A 24,929-nucleotide genomic window follows, 5' to 3' on the forward strand; every position below is an offset into this window, starting at 1 on the left:
ATTGAATAATCACGTAATATTTACTCTGTAACAAAACAAAATTTACATCCGGCAAGATATTTCTTCATTTTGTTTTACCTAGACACATTTTTGCTTATTAAATAATAGAAAGTGAAAGGCGTTAAACATATTTACATAAACTGAAATAGAAGTTATTTATTTCGGAAATGACTAAATAAAAAGTATGGGATGATGCATCTCAAATCCAAAACTACTGAGCAAGCTATTCGGTTTTCAAAACTTTGATAGTATTATTAAATTTTCAATAACATAATCTAAATGCACATAAAATTTTATATATAAATCCAGATCCTTAGTATTAATGTACAAATGTACAATAGATACGTCCTGATCTTTTGTAATTTCCCTGCGTTATTTGATGATAACATACAATACTAAAAATTTCTCGGAAAAATAGTGAAATAACAATTTTTTAAAAATGTTATTTTACCATATTAATGCAAAACAGTCAAATAATCATAAATAATAGGGTATTCAAACTATTAACTATGAGAAAAACCGCTTATTAACTGCTTTCACCAAATACTTTTAAATAACCAGAATTTTATCGCGCCAACTAAACCCATCTAATGAAGGCACTTAGTTCCTTGTGACTGCGTATATATTATAGCTGAAAGGACTAATCTGTTAGTCTCACGACTGTCAGAACTGGGATTCGTGTCCCAGAGTTTTTTTTTTTTTTTTTAGTTTCCAATGGGCTGCACAATCGGACCTGCTGATAAGCAGACCTAGTGGAGGTGGTATCCACTCTTTCAGGACTACCACAATGGGTGAGATACCGTTGGTCATGTTAATTTGGACGTCTAGTTTCTGCCACACTAGATGGCAGCACCGAGACTCTATTTGGATGCTAAGGTGCACTAGGAATTTAATTTTGCCGGAAATGCCAAGACACAATGAGGCACTCCAGAGATCTTTTACATGCCGCATAATCATACGACATGGCCTCTGAGGATTTTTTGCATCCCATAAATCCAGTGTTTGGGCCGGGGATCGAGCCCACAGACTTGGGCTCAGAAGGCCGGCGAAAAACCAACTTCGCCACCCAGGCCTGAGTTTGGCACCATAATATTGTCTCCATCCCCTTCAACACATGAAGAGTTTCCACAGTCCTGCACTTCCCAATTTGTCTCCTGCTCTCTCCCATGTCCAGTCCCGCAGTGGACTGATCGTTAAGACACGGTTCCCAGCAGATCACCGAAGTCAAGCATCACTGGCTACGGTCAGTGTGTGGGTGGGTGACCACTTGGATCAGTCTACGTAGGGACCGAGGTTGTGCGGCATTAGTCCTCGTTAAGCTGTGCTACCGTAAAGTGCTCGACTTCGCACGCAGGTCGTCGGGCTACCGAAGCGGGGGTGCCATCCCCTCCGCAGAGGATCAAAATTGTGATGGCATGTCTTCGGATCATCCTCCGGGATGTTTCCCAGATCGTCGCCAATAGCCCATTGTGCAGCTCTAGTGCGACGTAAATTAACAACAACAACTCTCTCATGTCCATTATCTAACAAATAGCCTAGCTCCTATGACAAGTTACAATTCTATTTTACAGTTTTGAAAACATGCTGGTTGTCAATGGAGGAAAACATATATAGTTTTGCACACATTTTTCAACCATGTATCAATCATTCAAAACTATTCATGTTTTCAACCATGTTGAAAACATGTATAGTTTTGAAAACATGTATTTTGCTTTGTTTTATAACCATGCTAGTTTGCATGGCTTTATAACCATGGTTTTATAACCATGAAAAATGTTTTTTTTTTTCTTGTTTTTTTTTACCATAAACTTTAAGATTAATTGGTTAAGATTAATTGGTAAGATAATCCATAATTTCAGAATGAAAATTCTAACTGTGTAGACTTCTATTATATACATGTAAAAACCTTGATAACATCTGAAATTTTTGAAATTTTATGAACTCTAAGGGTGGCATTAGAAATTTCATGATACCGAAATATCGGAACATCGAAAATCAAGTATAATTCAATTTATCGAATTTTTTCAAATTTTAAGTCAAACTAATAACTTTATTGTCAATTTAAGAGTTGTTTAACATACATATACACGCGGAAGCTGTTACTTAAAACAATGGCAGTATCACTGATTTTTCAGTTGATTTTAGGTTTAGGTATTTTGCTTCACAACTTTCCTGCTTTAATACAATTCTAGATACAATAACTTATTTTTAATATTTCTGATTCTTCCCAACTGTCTGAGTTTTTGATAACTACATCCTCATAGGTATTAATTTCTTTTGAATTCATTAAATTAGATAGTTTTTTGGAATTTTATATGTATTATTATTTCTACACGCATGTTCTTTAAGAATTAGTGAGTCAGGTAACTTTATTTTAATCTGTCTGACAATCTCTTACTTATTGAGACAATATCTAACTAGATAGTTCAAATAGTAAAAAGATTTTGAATTCGTCAGAAAATATGGAAAAAATAATGTTAGGTTATCAAAATTATTTTGTGAAATTGATGTTCAACGAAAAGTATCGTGTGATGATATCGAAAAATCAGTGATATCAAAGTTTGAGCTATCAAAGTTCCAGGTTCGATTGTGCTATTATATATGGATATTTTCTGCTAACTTCACACTAGTTGGATACATGCACAAACCAATTGTATTCTAGCAAAACAATTTTACCAAAATAATGTATTTAATATTAAGGAATATATATTTTGCGTCACCATACGCATATTAAATTATGACTGAAAAAATCGAAAAATGGTTTGATCAATAATACTTTATTTATATTTTTAAACTATCATATATCATTATATTTGTTATTTTTTGATTTGCATTGTTTCTATAATTAAGATATTTGTATTCTATTTTTAGGACTTTTTGATTCAAGTTTAGAAGATCTTAGTAAGTAAGTAAAAATATGTTTCTGAATAATTACATTTTTGAATGAATAATTGAAGATTTCTATGCAACAATGAGGTTTGAAAAAATCTTGATGCATTAATTGTTGTTGAGATTAATATAAAAAATTTATAGTCAAAAATCAATAATTTAATGTAGTTTTCTTAGCACTATTTACTATACTTGTCAGGATTTATTTTGTGTTGCAAACTTATCCAGTCTATTGAAAATAACGCTTAAAACAAAAACATATACCCTTAGATATTGCATCATAAACTGAACTGTATTAACACCTTCTTCGTACTACTGCTTACGTAGTAGAGAAGTGGAGATACTTACAATTCACTTAAGTGAACTTTAAATTATCCAGGTTAGGAATATATTAAAAAAATTGAATAAAAACTTTTATTGTAGAGAGAAACTGACTGCAAATTTGAGATTAGTGATGCGAAAATATCAAATATCCGATCAGAAATGTCATACAACATAAAACGAAAAAAAAGTATTCCTCATGGTCATAGTCAATAAATGGATTCCTCAACTTCCTTTATAGAAAAATAAACCAACGTTTAATTGCTTTAATGTTTTTAACGCAGGGGTCTGTGGAAGTGCATCTCCAACCTCAGTTGCAGATCTTTTTCAATTTTTTTTAAACTTTACATAGATAAATTTCTTTTTGTTAAAAATATTTACAGTCAGAATCAAGAACTCCTTCAAAAATAAAATGTTGTTTTTATTAATATTTGCATTCATGTAATTTTTATCTTTAGTTTTGATCCGACTAAATAACATTCATTTCTGATCACAATATACATTTCAAAATCCGGATAGTATTCAAGTATAGTTTAAATAATATGATTAAATTGTTAACTGCCAGTTTGTTCCTTCTATATTGCGAACTTTTCTCGTTATTGTATTGAGCCTCTTGATTATTTAATTCCTATAATTTGTTACAGAATATTTTTTTTATGAATATGAGAAAATGTTATTTCTCATTGCATGATAGTTTATCAATGAATAAACTTGTGTTTATAGAAAGCATTCAGCTGATAGTGCAATATTCGAAGTTTATTTACTTAAATTTACTGAAAAAAAGGAAATAATTTTGAAACATTATTTTACTTATCGACACTTTTTTTTAAATATCCCTAGAAGCAATTTTAATCAATCCATATTGACCCAAATTGGCTCAATATGGATCCTGCATGAACATGCACCGGAGGACCAATATTGGGATGTTTAGATTGTTTAATATTGGGCTTTTATAGGGCCAATATCAGCCTTCTTGGGGCCAATATATGGCCTATATTGACTGAATAATGAATATAAAATATCGATGAATCTGAAAATTCTTTATAAGGACGGTATCGGTTGTAAAGTGACGGTAAAATATCGGGTTAATTGGACAATTTTATCTAGGGTCATTATCGGAAAAATAGCGGCTCCTTGAATCCTGATTGAGCAAAGATTTGAATATTGGCCCAATGAGTGCCCAAGTTATTTTGCTGTTAGGGATGGAGTATTAAATGTATAATGTAATCTTTGCACATTCAATTTCTAATTAGATAACTTAAAATTTTTATACTATAATTGAATTTCAATATTGTTGTAGGTATTCAAGCGTGCAAATGTAATCTTTACAGAAATTCAAATGGTTCTTTTGAAAGCGATCTTAGAAAACAAACATCACTAATGGGTTTTGTATTTTAAAGAATTATGAACCTCGCAATCCTCCATTAGTTCAGTGGTTTTCCCTTCTATTTTTGTTAACTGCAGTCAAATTCATGTTTTTAGATTTACCGTAATTTCTTATTACCAGCATACGTTTTCATTTGGTGCATTATAGTTTATTTCAGTTTATGCGCAGAGAGTGTAAGAGTATTGTAATTTTTAAACTAATTAATAATTACTTTCATTGGGCCTGATTTACAATTTCTAAAGGGAACAGTTGACATTTAGAAAAATAATTAAAAAAAAACTTTAAATATGCAAATATTGGATTTTGAGAATTAAAAGAATAGTATAGAACTGAAAAGAAAAATATTAAGTTTAGCTGTAATTTTAAACTTATTTTTTAATTTTTCTAAATATTTAATCACAGAATTTTACTAATGTGACCAGTATCCTGTTAAAATTCAAAATGATCGAATACAGATTACAAATTTCGGTTTTGAACGACCTGTTCATGGTAATGCTTTGAGTTGTAATTTGTCAAATGAACCATGGATTATGACTTAATTAGTTTATCAGGTGATTCCATCTATCGGAGAAATCGGAAATATTCGACTTTTTTGTGCTAAGCAGCTCAGTGAAGCTATCATTTAAGGGCAAATTTGAGTTTCGTATTCTAATAGCCTAGGACTAGGACTGGGCTATAAATCGATGTATCGAGACATATCGATTTAACGCATATATCGGCAAGACGATACAGGGACTTTCATTCAAGGCGATGCATCAGAAATCTGATTTAAGCCGTTGAGTAAAGACAACGAGCGCAAAACGATATAGCGATATAAGACACGCAAGGATATAAGATAACGATATAGCGATATAAGATTCATATCTTACGTTCCGATGTCGACTCGCGCTGTGGAAGACGATATTCGTTTCGTTATGTTGAAATGGCCTTGATTGGTGAGCTGTAGAATCAGAATCAGAGTTTTGAGAACACATATCGTTATATCGCATGTACCTTTTCGCACCTCTTAGCTTTTTTTTTTCCTTGTTGCGACTTTTCTTGTAGATTATTTTCAGTGGGACTAACTTCCTGATCGCCGATGTTACGTTGTTCTGAAGGCAATCTATTATTGAAAAGAATATATAAAGAAGAGTTTCTTCATTAATTAGATAAGTTTTTTTTTTAAAAAGAACTTCTTTTTATTTTTAAATGTGAAAATTATCGGCAATCTAATTTAGGCACCCATAAAGAATTGAATTTGTTAGGTTATTTTTTTTACTTTCTTTTAATTTATTAAAAACTTTTTGGATGAAGCTTCTAATAATTTAATGAGTTTTTATTACTGATTTAAAATTTATAAATCTTGTTGTTTTTATTTTTAGAAATAAAGTTAAAACAAAATTTATTTTTGTCATTTGGGTTTGGACATAAGTCAATCAACTTTGCTTATACAAAAAAATTTGAAAGGTTTGCGTATTTTATTCATTTTTTTTAAATCATTTAGCACTTCGTTTTATTAGAGAGTATAATAATTTTTTTAAAAAATATTCTTTTCATATTATTTGTTAATTAGCTAAATATATAATCGAATATCAAAATTTTTTTATTTTCAAGAAATTAAATCTTGCTTTGTTTTTCGTTCATAATTCGGTCATTATTTAATTTAATTTAATTTAATTATTTATCTGAAATTATAAGGTCCCGCAGTGGACTGATCGTTAAGACACGGTTCCCTGCAGATCCACGAAGTTAAGCATCTCTGGCTGCGGTTAGTGTGCGGGTGAGTGACCACTTGGATCAGTCTGCGTAGGGACCGAGGGTATGCGGTATTGGTCCTCGTTAAACTGTTCTACCGTAAAGCGCTCGACTTCGCGTGCAGGTCGTCGAGCTACCTAAGTGGGGTTGCCATCCCATCTGCAGAGGATCAAAATTGTGATGGGGATGTTTCCCAGGCCGTTCCCAGGGATGTTTCCCAGACCGTCACCAATAGCCCATTGTGCAGCTCTAGTGTAACGTAAATGAACTATAATAGAACTTTAATAACTGAAATGATAATAATAAAAAAATAGTGTTTTAAAAGCGTTTTTTTTTTGTAAAATTTATTTAGCACTTTGTTTTAAACATACAAATAATTTTTAACGTTTCATTTAGAAATTGAACATTACGATCGAACTTAATAATTATGTAATTATTTATGCATAATAGTACAAAAAAATATTAATTTGTTAAAAACGCTTTAACACTTTGTTTCACGCGTATTATAAATTTCTAAACAAACATTTCAATAAATATTTTAAGTAAGATTTGTACATTGTAGTCAATTTATTTAATATCTTTCTTAAGCAAAACATATATATCTTCAAATTTATAAATTGATTTAAATCAATCTGAGTATGAAGTTTTTATAGAAATCTGACTTTCTGTGCCTTACAAGTAAATGAAATTCAAAAATACTATATCGCGATACATCGCTATATCGCGATGCAAAACTGACGATGCATCACGATATATAATTTCTAATATCGCCCAGTCCTACCTAGGACACTGGAAACCTTTGCAGTGTCGAAGGAAATAAAGAAACATAATGGTGTCAACGTTAGAATTCAAACCACCTTTCAGCCGACCGTAAGATTTACAGATTATCTCTCACTACAGTAGCATATACTCGGCTAAAGTTGTGGTTACTTAACCGTATTAGATCAAAACTGTCAATTATTTATTTTTCTCCCAGTTAACAGTTTGAATACCATCATTTTGGTGATTATTTGACTATTTTTGTTGAATATGTTAAAATCAAAAATAAATAAAGTGTTATTTAACCATTGATCCCAGAAACTTCTGACAGTGCACATACAAACGAAGAATTTTCCTCGAAGAATGTAGGGTAGTTTTTAAAACGCGAAGGTGTTAGAAGGTGTTGAATGTGCTCTTGCTATCTAAGGTAAAATTTACGAAAAAGATTATTAATTAACGAGGTTTAATCACTCGCAGTTATAATAAGTATTTAAATTTGTAAAAAGAAGTTGCTTTGTCTGCGGTGCTAATGCGAAAAAGATTGAAGAATATGTTGAAAACACAAGGGATATCGAGTACTATCAAAGCAGCGGCCAAAGTTCTGGCCAGAAGTTCATCTGAATTTCAATACGAGTAGCTGGGGAAGGTATGATTTCTGATGTTAATGCAAAAATAAATCGAGACCGAAAAAGTTTGGTGAGCAAGGTGACCAAGTTTCAAATATACATACCAGTCATTACCAGAGATTCTATGCTTTAATTTTTTTGCCCTCACTTTTAATTTGCACTCACTTTTTAATTTGTTGCCCATGTTTTATGAAATAATTAGTATACTATTGGGCTGATAATATATATTTTTAAACAATAAAACGTTTACACTATTGTGCAATTTTGAATTTTGAGTATTTAGAATTTAAAAAGGCTTACAAGTACAAATTACTCAAAAATTTCTCCTCTAGTATTTTTGTATTTAAAGGAAAAAAAGAATTTTAGCATTGGAAGTCTTATAAAATAGTTGAAAATTCATTGAAATATGAGTATATATTTTAACAATCAAAATTTTCTAAAAATAAATTTTGTATGATAGAAAATTCTTTCTTGGAACAGATTTCTTTTTATCACCCCTTTATTTTCTTCCAAATGTAATTGAAATCTTTCAAAGGAGCTTGACTGAATTGAACCGCAAATGATTGATTACCTTTCGAGTTTTCGAGCTTTATACTTTGTTCCAGATCAATTGTAAGTTTAGAAAACTTAAAACTTAGATGTGCGTCTTGTCTTGGAAATTAGAATATAAATTTATTATATTTACAAATAGGATTTATTATGAGTCTAAGTAAATTATTTATAAATAGTTTCCATTGAAAAAATTAGAGAAAGCAAACTAAAAATTATTTAAATAAAATAAGAAAACTATTTTTTTTCTGATTGCACTGCATATTCTAAATGTTCGACCAAGTATTATCGTAATGTGTTGATGCTAATATTTTATGTTTTGAGAAAAGAGTTACATATTCTGCTATTTTCTGATCGAAACACATTTTAAAGCTTTACATTTTAATCAAATAATAGACTGATTTTGCTAACAAATAAGCATATATTTAACTTAAGCCTGTTTTATGTTTTATAAAAGTAATCAAAATGACTTTTTTTATCGAAATAGATGGTTTCAAGATTTCTGTCATATAATAAGATAACAAGCATTTAACTTCTACTTCAAGTTATAAGATTTACGAATTTTGCATTAATTTGTTATTGCAATTAATTCCCGAAAATATTGATCTCGGCGTTTGAAAATATTGGAAGCAGAAATATTTCCGAAAGTAAAACTATAAGACTCGTGGAAGTAAAACAAAATAGGAACTATATGTTGTATCAATTTATTGACTTATTCACGGAATATGCATTGAATAGAGTCACTGTTTGCTTAATAAGACGATTCACTAAGTCCCCAAATAGTTGATTCACAATTAAGTCGAAACAAAATATTTCCTTTAACTTTAAAAATATGCTTTTAAAGTTTAAGTCAATATTTTGATTCAGTAATTGCAGCAGAAAATGCTTCTTCGAATAAATAATAACAACGATATTTTTGAGATAAATCTTTCTTATTTAATCTGTTGCTTATTAAATTCAGTTAGATTCATTCAGAAAAATTGCTTCGGAAAACGTGTGTTTCGTGTTCAAATTGCGCGTGGATAGCAATGAAAGTTGCTTACATAGGTAAGCGTCAAAAGAAGCACTCTTTTATACTTTAAATTTCATGCAGCTTTTCAATAAACTCAATCGATTCAGCTTTAAAAAAAACTAGAACACAGTATCTAACTTGTTTAAATAAAAATGTCAAAAGCGTAAATAGGTACAAGTGCGAATTTGTACTCTTGTATATAAAACCCGTTTAACTTCTAAACTATTAACCCGATCATATTGTAATTTGTCTCATTTAATTCTACGAGAAAGGATACATTGAAAATTCTGCGGGACTTATCTTTCTATAAGAAATTTAATTCTCCCCCTCAAAGGACCCCCATGATGAGAGTATGATGAGAGTTCTCAGATATTATTTATACTAACATAACAAAGCTATCAATGAATATTAATTTTTCTGAAGAAAAAGTCTAGTAGTTTAACTGGATTAATTGACCATTAATCTAATTTGACAAAGGCGTGAAAAATTTGATGAAATTTTCTGAATATTTTTTCACAGTTCATAAATAACAGCTCAAAATTTGCGAAATTTTTCCTTTTCGACGTAGCGTTTTCTGGGAAATGCTATCATAGAACATTTCGCCAAATTGAGGAAATAATTATTTCCCCTTTTTGAAGGATATGAATTTCTTCAATAGCATTAGACTTTGCGAAGCATATATTTTTTACACAATTGATTATAAAATACAATAAAAATTAAAAAGCTTGATGTTATTCTACAGTTATGACGAGAAACCTTTTTGACAAGCCATTCAACTAACAATTGCTCCATTCCGCTTCACAGTATAGATAAAAAACAACAAGTACAAAATGTTAAAAAATCACCAAATGCTCATATACATGAATAAGAAAGGAGAATAAAAATCACATGTTTTCATGTTGAAATGATAATCTAAAACAACGAAATATTGCTCAGAATTCGCTGAATGACTATCATTGAGAGTTCTTTTTTCTGAGAATGCTGAACACAAACATATAGACTTTAATTAACTGAATATATATATATATATATATATATATATATATATATATATATATATATATATATATATATATATATATATATATATATATATATATATATATATATATATATATATATATATATATATATATATATATATATAAAGAAAAAAAATGCGCTTTAAAAGTTTAGTTATATGAGAATGGTTGAATGAGGTACATGTCCTTCCAACATGTTGTTATTGGTGCTTTAATAGAACTTTGATTTATTCAAATATTGTAAAATCAGGAAAGGAAGAAAAAAAAACTGTCCGCAAAACCTATTTGTTAATTCCTCAACCCCGTATATATATATATATATATATAATATAGAATTTGTCATACGAGTCATTCTATATTAACTGGTAAGCTTAAAACATATGTTTCTTATCAAGTTTAAGATGTAGAAGTCGGTCTCTCACAAAGAGCCAAAAAAAGTCAAGATGAACCTGATAACGCCAGATAAAAGAGTATTTTCTGAAGTTAATGGGCAATAATTCGTTGATGAAGATAGTCCCAGAAAGTTCCCACTGTCAGAGTGGCGAGATACTTTAAGCGAATCAAAACCTTTAAATTTTATAAATTGAATGACGTTTCATTGAGATAAGAAGATACTTGCAACCACGCCCTCTCAGAATCTCACTTTAAAAGCTCAGGTCTGGCAAAATTGCGTGTCTTTTTCCATATTTTCAATGGTTAGATAAAGCTGGGCCAAATCCAAAATATCCCTGCAAAAGGGGAAACCTGATGTAAATATCCCACGCATAATGTTTGCAATACTCCATCTAACGAAATAAAATGCCTTTTTAACAGAAGCCGCCTAAGTCTCTTCAATTATCTAGCCTTTAAAGACATAACATTACAAGCCGGCAGGATTCGAACCTGCACGGGGAAACCCCAATGGATTTGCAACCTTCCAAGCACCAGTGGGGAAAAGAAAAAGAGGGAGACCCGGAACAAGATGGTTAGATAGGATATAGGAAGTGATGAGAGAACTTCAGGCATAATAGTCGGAGATAGAGGAAAAATATAGTATATGTTAATAGATGGAGAAATCTGGCATCGAATGGATATAGATGGGGTAAGCTGACTGAGGCGGCTTTGCCGGTAATTGGCTGTAGTGCCTAAGAAGAATGTATACATTCTTCTATTATTCTTTATTTAAATTATTTCTTTTATTTAAATATGTATATATACATATTTAAATGAAAGAAATAAGCTATGTACTATAAAGCAAAATCATGGTGTAAATAAAAGTATGTATTTGTCCAGAAGAGCCGTAAGAAGGCCTCATACAATGTTTGACGAACTTGATGCTTAATTAATGTTGGTAATATGCCTTAACTGAAAAAAAAAGTGTTCTAAAAAATGTTCAAAAATAATGTAGGAAAAATTGATTTATTTGTTTTGGGGAATCGGAAATACATCGCCATATTATTATTGACACTAATGTTTAATTAATATTATGTATTAATTGAAATAAAATAAGCTATGCGATAAAAAAGCAAAGTTAATGGAGATGAGATTAATGGGAAATTTGCTTAGGAAAAATTCAGAAAATAACAAAATTTTATTCATAAATTTAAAAAATATTTTCCCAAGAAGATAAAATGATTGGAATAGGAGAGGGAAAATAAGTTTTCCTAGGAATAGGCATAGCTGGAATAACTATTTTGAGTGACTGTTCCCCTTAGATAAAAAAAAATACTTACCTTTGTTAGATGTAAGAAATATACTATGCGCAATAAATAAATTAATTGTATTTCTTTAAAAATATGTTTACTAGAAAAAGCTATTTTTAAGAAATTCTTTTTCAGTTTGATTTCATTGTGAATTTAACAAACCAAAAGAAATTTTAGAATTTCAGCTAAAATCATTCAGGGATACAAAGAAAACTCTTATTAAAGAGAAGAATCGAATGACTTTTTTTAAACAGAAAAAGATTTCTATGGATTAAAAAACTTCCTTAACAATTTTCTTAGATTTCTTTAGAGATAAGTTCTAAATAAATAGATACTTATTAATTTGAAATCTGAAGCATTATTTAGTTTGTTTCATTTTGATTTGTGTGAAAAATAGGATATTTTCTTAATAAGTTTTTATTGATTAAAATGTTTCGTATGTGTACACTGTTTAAAATTTGAGAGCAAAATTTCTCATTTAAGAAAAAAAAATTGCTTTTGAAAATAAATATGCGTTTTTTTTTCTATTTTTTTGCAATATTATTTTTTTAAAAAGAGTCGAAAATCAATAATAGGTCAACGGACCACGTATTTATTAAAGAAAATATTAAAATGTTTTTAATAGTTTGCTTTACCTTTAAATATTATAATTGTTACTATTTACCTCAAATCTATCATTTCAATTATCTCCTTCATTATTGATTGAAATTGATTACCAAATAATAATAATAATGATTATAATTATTTATTTCCTAATGAATCTGCTATGGGAAAATAGAAAAAAAGTTTGGCCAAAACTATCAAATTTATTTTTAACATATTCTTTAATGATAACTTAAATTGTTATAGTAATTTTCATCATATTCGAATATAGTAAAAGTTACCATTTTTCTGTATCTATGAGAACAACTAAAGTATGGCAATTTTACCGAAGCTCTTACCGAACGTTGAAGATTTCATTTTGGTATGGAACTTTGGTAAAACTAATTTTAAATTAAAGTTATATTACTTTGCTGTTTGATGGTAAAAGTCGTGCAGTCAAGTAATTTTGTCATACCTTAATAACTATATTTTAGAAATAAGACATTCTAGTAAACCTTTACAATATGAAAGAAAGGATTACCAACTGAATGGTTTAAATATCATATATTTTGGCTTTATTACTAGAATTAGTTTTTTTCGTTTTTTTGACTTGTTTTAACCAGAATTACCATTACTATACAATTATAATAATCTTACCATAATTTTTTCTTCGTGTATATGTTTTAAATCAAACTCAAGATATTAGAAATTAATTTCCAGAATAATGAGATGCTCTAGTGATATTTGATGTTTTTTTACTGTTTATTATTAGTAATATTATAATACATACTTTTCTTAAATGTATTTACTTCACAATGCATTTTACATATTTCCAGTGTACGTTGCTTCAAAGTTTCCCCACTTTTACTTTGAAACAATATAATCAACTCCACTTCTTGATTCATTAAATTTTACATACATTTCTACCAAGCGTGTAAGCTTTTAAAGATTGTATACAAAACTGATTTAGAGGTCTGGATATATGAAAAGGCTAAAATTTTAACTGCACTACTATATAAATTATTGCATTTTTTAGATTTATATGGTCAAACAATTCGTATTTAACGAAAAAGTGGATGCTTGCTTATAGATATTAATGCCGGGTGGCTGATTGGTAGCACTTTGTGCTCTCGTGCCGCAGGTCCTGGGTTCGATACTCTGGCTGGGCAAGATTGACTCAGCCTTTCATCCCTTCTGTGGGTCAATAAATTAGTACCAAGCATGCTTGGCAGCTAAACACTGGATATTCCGTGTTCGGCTGACCACCTAACCAGAACATCTGCTCCTGCACCCCAGAGCCCAGAGTCAAGAAAACTGAGATGGGCACAATAGGCATTGGCCCTCTATGAGTTGTCGCGCCACTGAGTTTAGTTTAGTTTCAGATTATAGATATTGTGCTTTGTTGCTCAATTTGGTAGTATAAATAATCATGGGTGCAAACTAATGAGCATTTTCAAAATGAATCTATCGACTGATTATGAGTGCTACTTAGAGGAAAAACTCAGATAAATAAATGGAAAGTAATTAAGAGTAAGTTGTTTTAGAAGGACTACTCAATAAAAAAAACTCCGGATCATATAACGGTAAGAAGTATTGGCACTTATGGCACTCATAAAATCGATTTTTACCAGAACATGTTACGGAACAAAGAAAAAATCTGCAATTCCATAATTTTTGCAGTAATGATTACCGTAAGCTTACTGAATCACTCAAATTAAATAAACATTACTGTCAAAAACTACGGTATATTATTTTAAGGTAAAAAGGGATTTTACTGAAGAGGAACACGAAGCACCGGTACCGCAATTCATTTCGGTATTTCCTGCAGTGTAGGCGAGTAAGTTTACGCTAAATAAAAAAGCACATGAATTTTTCTTATTGCTTTAACATCTGATTTTTTAAAATTAAAACCTAATCTATAACAATATTGATGTCATTCATATATAATTAATTGCAACTATGTAATTAAAAAACTAATCTAGATCAGTTACTGAATTAATTTATTCAAATGAAAATCTAATCTTTATCATTATTGAATTTATTAAAAAAATAATGTTGACAAACTATAAATATCAAATGTAGGAAATCTTTTTTGATATATTTTAACTTGCAAAACGTACATTCACAATTTCAGATATTTTTAATTAAAAGTCATGCTTTCGTACACTCAAATCTTTCTTTCCCCAAAGTGTAAAGTTCAAAAGATATGTGAGTAGGATTCCCGAGTTCATTTTTAGTAAAGCAAACAATGCGCATTGCTTGACATATGGTGTTCAAAAAGGAACAAATATGTTATTTGTTTCTCACGGGGTCTTTCAGTAGATTTTCCTATATTCATCTTCGTATCTGTCAGATTTATTGACATATTGTATCTGCTTCTTCCGACTTCTGAACAGAATTATGTTATAAAAATAGTGTTTTCCTGTAAGAAATGCTGCATTAATATAAATACAAACACTCGAAAATGTCAAAAGGTGGCGAGTTAAACTTTACTGCTTTAAATAGAAAGTGTTTTCTTAAATAATTCGAAAACTGTATTTAAATTTTTGGCTACGAATTCTTGCAATTTTCTTTTTATATTTGTTTAGGCAATCAATTAGTAGTTTAATCAGGTTATCTTATATAGGCATTTCTGTTAAACAAATGTGAGTATTGAACAAAAAAGCACGATATTAAAATTTTCCTCAAAGAATTTAATCGAGTTATCTTTAAATCGATATAGCAGTCAATACGCGATCGACACTTGAATGAATAATCACTTATAGGTCATTTCTCATAAATGTTCATTTGTGATATCTTCTTAAGAATGATTTTGAAGCTTTTAAAAAATATATTTCTTTCAGCTTTTCTGATAAGATTTAATAAACTGCAAATTGTTTATATAGGCCGGGAAGTAAATTGTTACAAATTCTGTAGAACTATGATATCTATTTTAAAGTGTAACATTTTGTCTTAACTCTGTCGTTTAAAACTACTTCTGAATTCTAATGGAAATTATAAATGAAGTTAGATATTGTTTATTGTTAATTTTTTCTCAAATCAATATCTGAAACTATAAAATTACTAAAACTTTTTTTACAAATGTCCATGCGCAGTGTCCAAAAAAATTAACCACCCTTAATTACTTTTAATCTAATAATTGGATCTTCACGTTCTCGGACTCAATCTTATTAGTTCAAAGGATTGACTCTAAATATAGTTGACGAATGACTTTAAATGCGACTTATGAAATTAATTGGAGCTGACAATATTTTAAGTTTCGAAATCCGACACAGAAAATTTTCTGAATAAACATACTTTATTTTTGATTGATGTATATTTCTGATAATCAAAATATAGAGAGTATAGCCACAATTTGAGAAATATAATCCCAATAGTTTGGTCAGGAGAATGGTTTAAAGTTTCGAGCCCTTAATGTTAATTATATATTATGCATATTCCATCATATACTAGAGTGCAGAACTTAAGCAACAAGCGGTTTTTCGGCCACAGTCCCCCAACAAAGTATAAGATAGCCATGAAATCGCAGTATAATATGCGCGTAATTCAGTAGAAAGATTATTTGTATGCAAATTTTTGAAATAAAACGTCGTAGGTGATGTAAGTGTACGTAAAATTTGTGGGTCGGCGCGCGCAGGTCAAAGCTGTGATAAAAGGATGAAGAGCACCGTAGTTAAAGACATTCGCTGCAAGTGCAAGTGATTTGCTTTGTGAAACATGTCTTCAAGAAATCATTTAGACGACTTTACTCGAGAAAGAATGATTGGGAAGCTTGAGGAGAGGCGTAGTGTGACCAGTGTCGCCGAAGAGTTCGGGATCAACAAAAGTGCTGTTTCTCGTGCTTGGAATGCCTTTAAAACTACTGGTACAGCTGTTCGGAAGGTTGGTGGTGGCCATCTAAGGAAAACAACACCAAGAGATGACCGTTACATTGTCCTCCAGGTGATAAGAAATCGTTTTCAGTCAGCGAGCGCCATATCTCAGCAACTGCGCACAGCCACAGGACGACAAGTATCAAGATTTACAGTGGCCAGACGCCTCCACAAAGGTGGTTTATTTTCTAGACGTCCTGAACGCTGCATACCTTTAAAAGTTCGCCATCGGCGGCACCATTTAGAGTGGTACAGAGAACACGAAACCTGGACACCTCATCAATGGAGTCGCGTCCTCTTCACAGATGAGAGTCGTTTTAGTGCTACAAGCGATTCTCAACGTCAGTTGATCTGGAGAGAGGTTGGAGCTCGATTTCATCCCAATAACATCACGGAAAGAGATCGTTACGGTGGTCCTGGAGTTGTCGTCTGGGGTGGCATCATGTTGAACGGGCGGACTGAGCTTCAGATCCTCGACCGAGGTTCTGTAACTGGAAACCGCTACTGTAATGAGGTAATCCTACCCCATGTGCGTCTGTTCCGAGGGGCCATTGGACCAGACTTCATTTTTATGGATGACAATGCCCGGCCACACCGTACTGCTAATGTTCAAGAGCTACTGGAAAGTGAAGATATCACACGAGTGGATTGACCAGCTTACTCTCCAGATCTAAATCCCATAAAGCATGTGTGGGATGTATTAGGGAGACGTCTTGCGGCACGACAGTATCCTCCTGGTAACAACCATCAGCTGAAAGATGCGTTAAAGGAGGAATGGAGACGTTTACCCCAAGAACTCCTGGATAATCTGGTGCTTAGCATAGAGAGACGATGCCAAGCAACAATTACAGTAAGGGGAGGGCATATCCCATACTGGGGAACATCTGCCAGTTGTACTTACGCTTCTTCAGGCAATCATGTGCAACGCCACTATATGTCAAATAAAGCCTTTTTTTGTTCCACACCCTACTTTAAGCTTCGTATTCATTTCTGCGCTATTATTCTTTTACCATCGTTTAAGTACAAAATAATGTACATCATATTCAAATTTCATGTCAATCGGATGATTTCTTGTAGAGTTATGACAAAAAACGCACTTGTTGCTTAAGTTTTGCACACCAGTGTATATCGAGAACTTTTTAAACGAATTGAAGATTTTTTGCACGCAATTATAAAATTCATTTATATTAACATACTTCCATGCAAAAATAATATTTAGTAATTATTTATTATTTTGCATTATTTTATTTAATAATAGTCAAAGTAATAGTATTCTTAAATTTTTTAAAGAATGTAATTTTAAAGGAATGTAATAATTAAATCGATGTAATAATTGCACCATTTTAAATAAAGCAGTTTTACATGGCAAAATACAAAATTTTAGTGAAATGGGACAAATAATTCTTGAGGAATCAAATTTTCTTTAATTTGATTTTCATTTTTTAATTCTGATTTTTCTCTGTATTGTTTTCCGTATTTTAATATCTAATTTTCTTTATCTTAAAAATTTTCAATCAATGTTTTCTTTCTTTCAAACAAAAAATTAATCTTGATTTATAAGTGCCCAATATTTTTTAAAACCACTTTACATGTTGTTTTAGAGTTAAATTTTTCTAGCAATTATCCTTATGATAAAAATTAATATTTATCAATTATAATATATTAACAAAATTTATAATTAATTATTCGAGTTTGTGTTTGACTTTATACTATTAGAAAGTTTACACCATTGATAAGTTGAATTTGATGTGTTTAGAGTTGGAATTCGTAAATACAAAAGTAATCCCGATAAAGATTATTTTATATGTTTATAAATTACGACTATCCTAAAAATGTCACATTATACTTTTAAAACAACAAATCCCTAAACAACTCTCTCATCTTAGTTGCTGAGGAAACAAAAACATTTTCTTCCTTTCTGTAGTATTTGTAGTTGACAGTCATGGTTAAGAGGTAATTGGGCACTTTTTAATTGTTCTATCTTGAACAAAGATTCTCCTTTAAGCTGTCGAATCTCGAGTTGTCGAGTTGTAATACTCAATTAGAGATTTATTTTGCTAATTTATTTTTTCAAATTCCCGTTATCTTGCAGTTTTTATTTAATTCATTAATGTAATGCATTTTTATAAAGAGTAGGTGATTTTATTTATTCATTAAATAAGCATAGATGTAAACTCTTTTTAAAAAGCTCGCTACTCAGATTGTTCATTATCCTGCTTTACACTTACTAATTGGTGGAAAACTTCATTAAAAATCTTCCATTGTGCCTCAGGGATAATGTATTCGTTACCTCAATTTAGTGCATAAAAAATAAATGGTATTTAAACCCAGGAAACTGTTACTTAAAGTGAGTTAGCACTCCTGAAGGTGTCTGACATATATACTTTTCCATGGATATTTCCTTTATTTATTTTCATTAAAAATATTTTATTCAGAAATTATTTTCTAGCATAGTATGATTCAGTAAAATATAAAAGTCTGAAGTTTGAACAAAAGAAAGAGCACATGACATAATATTACACCAAATAAACATTTCTCAACTAATATTTTCCACTTTTCTTAAGTGCATGCACGGAAAAAAATTCGAAATCTTGTAAAAAAACTTGTATTGCACAAAAAAGTCAAACAAAATTAAGTAAAAACAAAAATTATTCTTATTTTTGTATAACTAAAACGCAACTCGTAAATTCAATGTTATGTACAATCGCAAGTACAGTTAGTATTGTAACACGCTTCGTTTATTAAAAACTTTTCACAATCTTAACATTTTTCATGACGGTTCTGAAACTGTATTGGAAGAGGGGGTGGTTATTCTTTGCATAGTAAATTACTACCATTAAATTAATTTCGAATCTTTGATAACGTTAAAAATTGTTATAAACTGTACTCATATTGCACGTAATTTTAAAATAAGGGAATTTGAAATTAATTTTTGTTCGATATTTTTATTGCTTGGGCCATTTGAAACTGATCTAAGGTTTGAAACAATTAACTATTTGTAGTAATAACATAAGTTGTAATGTGACTTATATTGCTCGGTGACTGAATAAAAATATGTGATAATATTTTATCTTAGATTTGCTATTTTGGAAATCGACCGAGAAATTTGTTTCTTAGAATAAATAGGTGTATTTCCCTAAAAAAAATTTCAGCGCTTGTAATTCAGCACAAAATTCGGGAAAAATTGCGTGTTACGTTATTCACAAAATGCAAAAAATATCGATTTGATTCATGACTACTTAAACAGGGTGCGTAGCGTTTTTAAAAAGTGCTTAAATGCGCTTATTTTCGATTTTCGTTTTTTAAAAGCCCTTAACGGTGCCTTTTTTATTGGGTGTTGGGTTATATTTAAAAGTGCTTAATTTTCCTTTTTTCAAAATGAGATTTTTCTTTTACTATGTTGATTTGCGCTTCGAATTATGCAAGAGGGCACAGTTCACATTGTTCTATTCAACTTTTTCATAATTAATTCAACCCCATTCTATTTCGGAGTGTAGTCCGTCCGTAGCGTATGAAAACGCCATTCGTTTTACATGATTTAAAATTTCATGATTTTTGACTATTGTCAAAAACAATGTCAAAAGTTTTTTTTTTTTTTTTTGACATGGCGTATAAAACAGGATAAAACCGTCGATTGTCAAAAAAACTTACAAACCCTGCCTAATTATATTTTTTTAAAGTGCTTAAAAATATTTCTTGAACATTTGAAAAGTGCTTAAAATGTACTTATTTTTTGTTAAATAATTTGCCTGTGCACCCTGTTAAACATGTTTGCGTTCTGCTGTTTCGAAAATGTTGATGCCGCAGTTAGATGAGTTCTATACTTAAGTTTAAGATTTAAAATGTTTTCTATTTCATACTATAGTGTTATATAGTGTGCTATAGTTCTATTTCATACAATCATCAGCCAAACCTTAGAACCATAGGATTACTAATAGCTCGAAGTATACATCGGATTAAGACCATATTTTGCGATCTCGCCACTCAGCTTGATATCTAAACAAGAAATTGCTTATGAATTTTTTAATCACAATTAATTAATAAATTTCACATTTCTTAGACTCTATAACAGAATCAAACGTGTGTTTGAAAATAGTGAAGAAGTTGATGAAAATGTCATTATGAGTCAGAGCATCCCAGAACCCTAAATTTTCAGTAAACGAGCCTGCCTCATCTTTAACATACAATAATTTTGTTTATAATGTTATGCAAAATAACATAATATAAAAATAACTTGGCTTACTATTAGTTGCAACTTTTCTGATACTAAGTGTTACGGCAAGTGTTTTTTTTTACATTAAAGGGACAAATGAATATTTTTAATATAAAAATTAAGTACAATAAGATAAAGCACTTACAATAGTTTTTTTTTCTCCACTTTAGGAGAAAAATACAAGCTTTCAAAGAAAATTTTCCTCGACGTTTTACAAAAACAGCATTTTTTATATAATTAATTTTAATTTGCTCTTTTTCCTTTTTCTTCAACTCTCCCAAGAATTTTTAATTGATAATCTTTGATATTTTAAAAACATTTATTTAAGAACCACTTTAATAAAATAACCACTTGTTGCAATACTTCAACAAAAAACAACAATAATTAAAAAGAAACATTTTCGTTTTAATATTTAATACTAAGGGCTTTTGACAACTTTAGAGATGATGTGCTTCATGCTTAATTCTTTGAGATCGTAAATGGAAAAGTGCTTTAAATAATCATAGGTAAAATAATTTAAGCATCTATTATTCAAACCTTAAAATTTCTTTAAACTAAAATTTCTCAGTTTTTTTTTTATTAAGATTATGTTATTAAGATTAAATATGATTTGATTTACAGTCTGAAGATGAAATAAAAAAAATGCGTTTTAAAAGTTTAGTTATCTGAGAATAAAACAGCCGAATATATGAACAGTCGAATATATGAAACAGCCGGTCTGTGTAGTGGTTAGGTAACTGCGCTTGCATCAGAAAGGTTCTGAGATCGAATCTCGGGCAAAGAATGGGTGTCCTTTCCTTCTCAGTACTATCTATCCTTACTGTGTCAGCAACGTTGGCCTACCTAATATGGTGCCCATGAAAGATATATATATAAACTAACACTGTGAAGTTTAAAGAAGACAAAGGTTGCTGGCCAAATCAATTAAAGCATCCTATTCAACCTTTAATTTCAAAGTATGTTTTGAATATTATTGAAGTAGTTTCGATTTCACCCAGCTTCTTAAGAAAATATGGTATCAAAGAAGACAATTAAAAACAATCGTTCGTTACATTTTGCTTGGAACAGAAGGATACTTACTATATGTGGGAATTTTCCAGTTTTGTCATACTCGTATTGGAATATATTATTCAATTTATTTGTTAAAAACTATTTTTGTCAATATTCATTATCCATATAAATATTCAGTTTGTATATATATATATATATATATATATATATATATATATATATATATATATATATATATATATATATATATATATATATATATATATATATATATATATATATATATATATATATATATATATATATACCATTTTAAATACTTTTAAAAATCTAATAAAAATTTTAGGATTTGACAAATATTTAATTTGATTCACAGTATCAATATAAAATAAAATTCGCTTTGAATTTTTTTTTTATCACTTGTAAAAATAACTTCGAAATTAAATTATAAATAATCCGCACTCACAATAAAACATTTATTTTTTGATTCATATTATACAGATACATTTACTTAAAAATAATTTCGCTAAGGGCAAAAAACAGTGTCCGTAAAATCAATCTGCAAATTCTTCATCCACCTCTACCTCCCAGTCTATATTATCCATGGCTAAAGTCTCTTCTTCTCCAGCGATATCAAATTTCTCTCCTAATTTACGATACTTTTCATAATTGTGTGTTAAATTCATAGATGGGTTCTTCAGTTCATACAGTTGCACAAATGGGCTTGATGAATTTAATTGAGGAATTGGTATTGAGTTGCCATTATTACCGTCATCTAATGAAATACTTCGCTTCCCACGGTTAATCTAAAAAGAATTATTCAAATAAAATAACTTCAAGCTATAATACTGATGATTCATTATAAAGAATACAGTATCAATGTACTATAAATCAGGAACTATGTAAGAAATTATATGTTACCTGCAGCAAAATTGTATATGGCCATTTTAAATACTTTAGAGAAAGTCACAGATGTTCTGTATGTGATCCTTTAGTCATACAACACACATCGAATCGTTAATCCATTTCCACTCAAGCATTGTTGAAAATAACTATTTTGCCGATCACTTAGTTTATAAATTGTTTTTTCCTGAAACAACCTTAGACGATTGCAGAAAGGCAAACAGGCAAAATGTTATTTTTTTTTAGGGAACAGAGATTCCAAATTTACAAAGCAAGGCGTGCGAGATTCCCTTGGGATAAATGTGACCCATGCAGTGTTCAGAAAGTGCTCTGATCCTTCTTTTCTGAGAGCAAATTTTCACAGGAGCCACAGTTTTTGGATATGTGAACTTTTTGGTTGATGGCATAGTTGCAAACATTGACAACTTTACTTGCCAGTTAGATGGTGCATCACCGCACTGGTCAGCTTACTTGTGAGATTACCTCGAAGAATATCTACCTTAGCGATGGATTGGACTAGCTGAGGATTACAATTTGTGAACCCAAATCCCACCCAGTAGTTCAAACTTAAGACTTTGTTCATTTCTACCAGTGGTTGCAAGAGCAAGGTTATCGTCCCTCTCCATTCTTTTTCTTCTGTAACTTCTAGGAGAGTTGAAGCAGCGAGTTGTAGCCATTATCGGTAGACTTGATTCGGATACCATAACACGCGTTTGTGTGGAATAGGATTACTACTTTGATGTCACTAAGGAGTCACATATAGAACGTCTTTGACTATCAATAACAAAAAATTAATAACCCCATGAAAATAAAGTACAAGTAATATATCATATCGAAAAATGTCCTTGATTTTAGCGTATTCAACACTGTTAGAAATTTCTCTGCATAAAAGGTTAAATAACAATTTAATCGTTATTTTAACATATTCAAACAAAACATTCAAACAAGCATAAATAAGATGGTATTCAAACTGTTAACTGCTAGAAAAAACCGTTTATTAGCTGATTTCTCCTCATACGGTTATACAACCAGAATTTTATCAGCGTCACCTAAGCCCATTTAATGTAGCATTTTGTTCCTGGCAACTGCGTACATATTATAGACGAGAGGGCTAATCTGTCAGTCTTGTGACCTAAAGAACTCGGGCTCGAGACCCAGATTTGACACCATGATATTTCCTATATTCCCTTCAACACATAAAGATTTTCCATTGTCCTGCACTCTTTAATGCCCATTACCTAGCAAAAAGCTTAGCTCCTGAGTTATGGCAAATTTCTCTCTTACGGTTTTGAAATCATGCTAGTTGTAAATGGTTAAAAAATCGAAAAGGTAAAAATTGTTCTTTACCGTAAACTTGATGGTTACGCGGAAAGAACGATAGCTGTCTGCCAATTTACCGTAATTTTAGAATAAAAATTCTAACAGGGTATACTGTAAGATATATGCTTCTTTAGGTATTGTAAACTGCATGCTTCTTTATAAATCAATCTTATTTTACAAAAAAACTGAAATTAAAAGAAGTATCGTTAACACAAAAATACAATGCAGGTTTGTATGTATTATTTGCTGCAATGTATTCTTTAGAGTAGATAGTTAAGTTGCATAAATAACCGCATATTAAGTTACCTTACAGTAACAAAAGTTCTTTACAATAGCATAAATAACTCCATAGCAACATATAACGTATAAAACTGTAGAATAAAATATTCAGCTAAATATGCAAATACATAGAAGTGACTGGGAAAATTAACAGTAACAAAGCAGTTAATAATAAAAAAGTGATGTTTCTTTCTGCATGTTTAAACTATCGCACTGCTGCTAAATTATATTGATGATTACGGATTTTTGAGTTTTTGAAATACGATCTATCTGAAATACAATACAATGTTTTCCGTCTGAAATTACCGCATAACTGTTCAGGTATCTATGCAAAAACATGATTTTGGACAAAGTTTTTGAAAAGGAGTTTATTATACAATAAAAATTCCTGTAGTTTAAGCTTTCTAAAATTACTTTACTTTTGTTTTAATCCATTTATTTACAAAGTTATAGCAGTTATTGTGCAAGGTGATAACATTGGATAGTCTCCTGATTTTAAGTTTTTAAATGCCATCATCTCAAAATCAGATTTTTTAACATTTTACATTACCTTAAACACGGTATCTCAAGTTGTTTTTAAAATTGTTGTTTACAATTTTTCATCAGCGTTTATGATTATAGCACACATGTCTTGAATTGCAGACTAAGTGAAAAGAACAGAATTTAATTTTTCATGCATTTTTTTCGCAAAGACAAGTGCGAAAAGTTTTTAAATTATGCTTTTTTAACTGCATAGATCCCTAACTCAGTAGTATATGTATTTGCTAT

The 24,929-nt window shown here is 30.3% G+C and overlaps 2 protein-coding genes across 3 annotated transcripts in view; one reads left to right on the top strand and one right to left on the bottom strand.

Annotated features, from left to right (window-relative positions):
* The first annotated feature begins 1,981 nt into the window (after window positions 1-1,981).
* LOC107456699 (uncharacterized) overlaps window positions 1,982-24,929 on the top strand; it is an 84,169-nt gene continuing 61,221 nt past the window's right edge. Inside the window, exons 1-2 of the mRNA XM_043055139.3 lie at window positions 1,982-2,264; window positions 2,872-2,905. The gene's annotated coding sequence lies outside the window, so the exon portion shown is untranslated. The remainder of the gene's footprint in view (window positions 2,265-2,871; window positions 2,906-24,929) is intronic.
* The window catches only part of LOC107456708 (uncharacterized), a 34,939-nt gene continuing 32,131 nt past the window's right edge, over window positions 22,122-24,929 (bottom strand). For both annotated transcript variants that reach the window (XM_016074657.4, XM_016074649.4), the window contains exon 7: window positions 22,122-22,465. In XM_016074657.4, the coding sequence (XP_015930143.3) occupies window positions 22,214-22,465 (252 nt within the window). In that variant the 3' untranslated portion in view covers window positions 22,122-22,213. The remainder of the gene's footprint in view (window positions 22,466-24,929) is intronic.

This window comes from Parasteatoda tepidariorum, chromosome 8 (assembly GCF_982258835.1).
Source record: "Parasteatoda tepidariorum strain Cologne lab strain chromosome 8, Ptep-v5.0, whole genome shotgun sequence".
In the NCBI taxonomy this organism is placed as follows: Eukaryota; Metazoa; Arthropoda; class Arachnida; order Araneae; family Theridiidae; genus Parasteatoda; species Parasteatoda tepidariorum.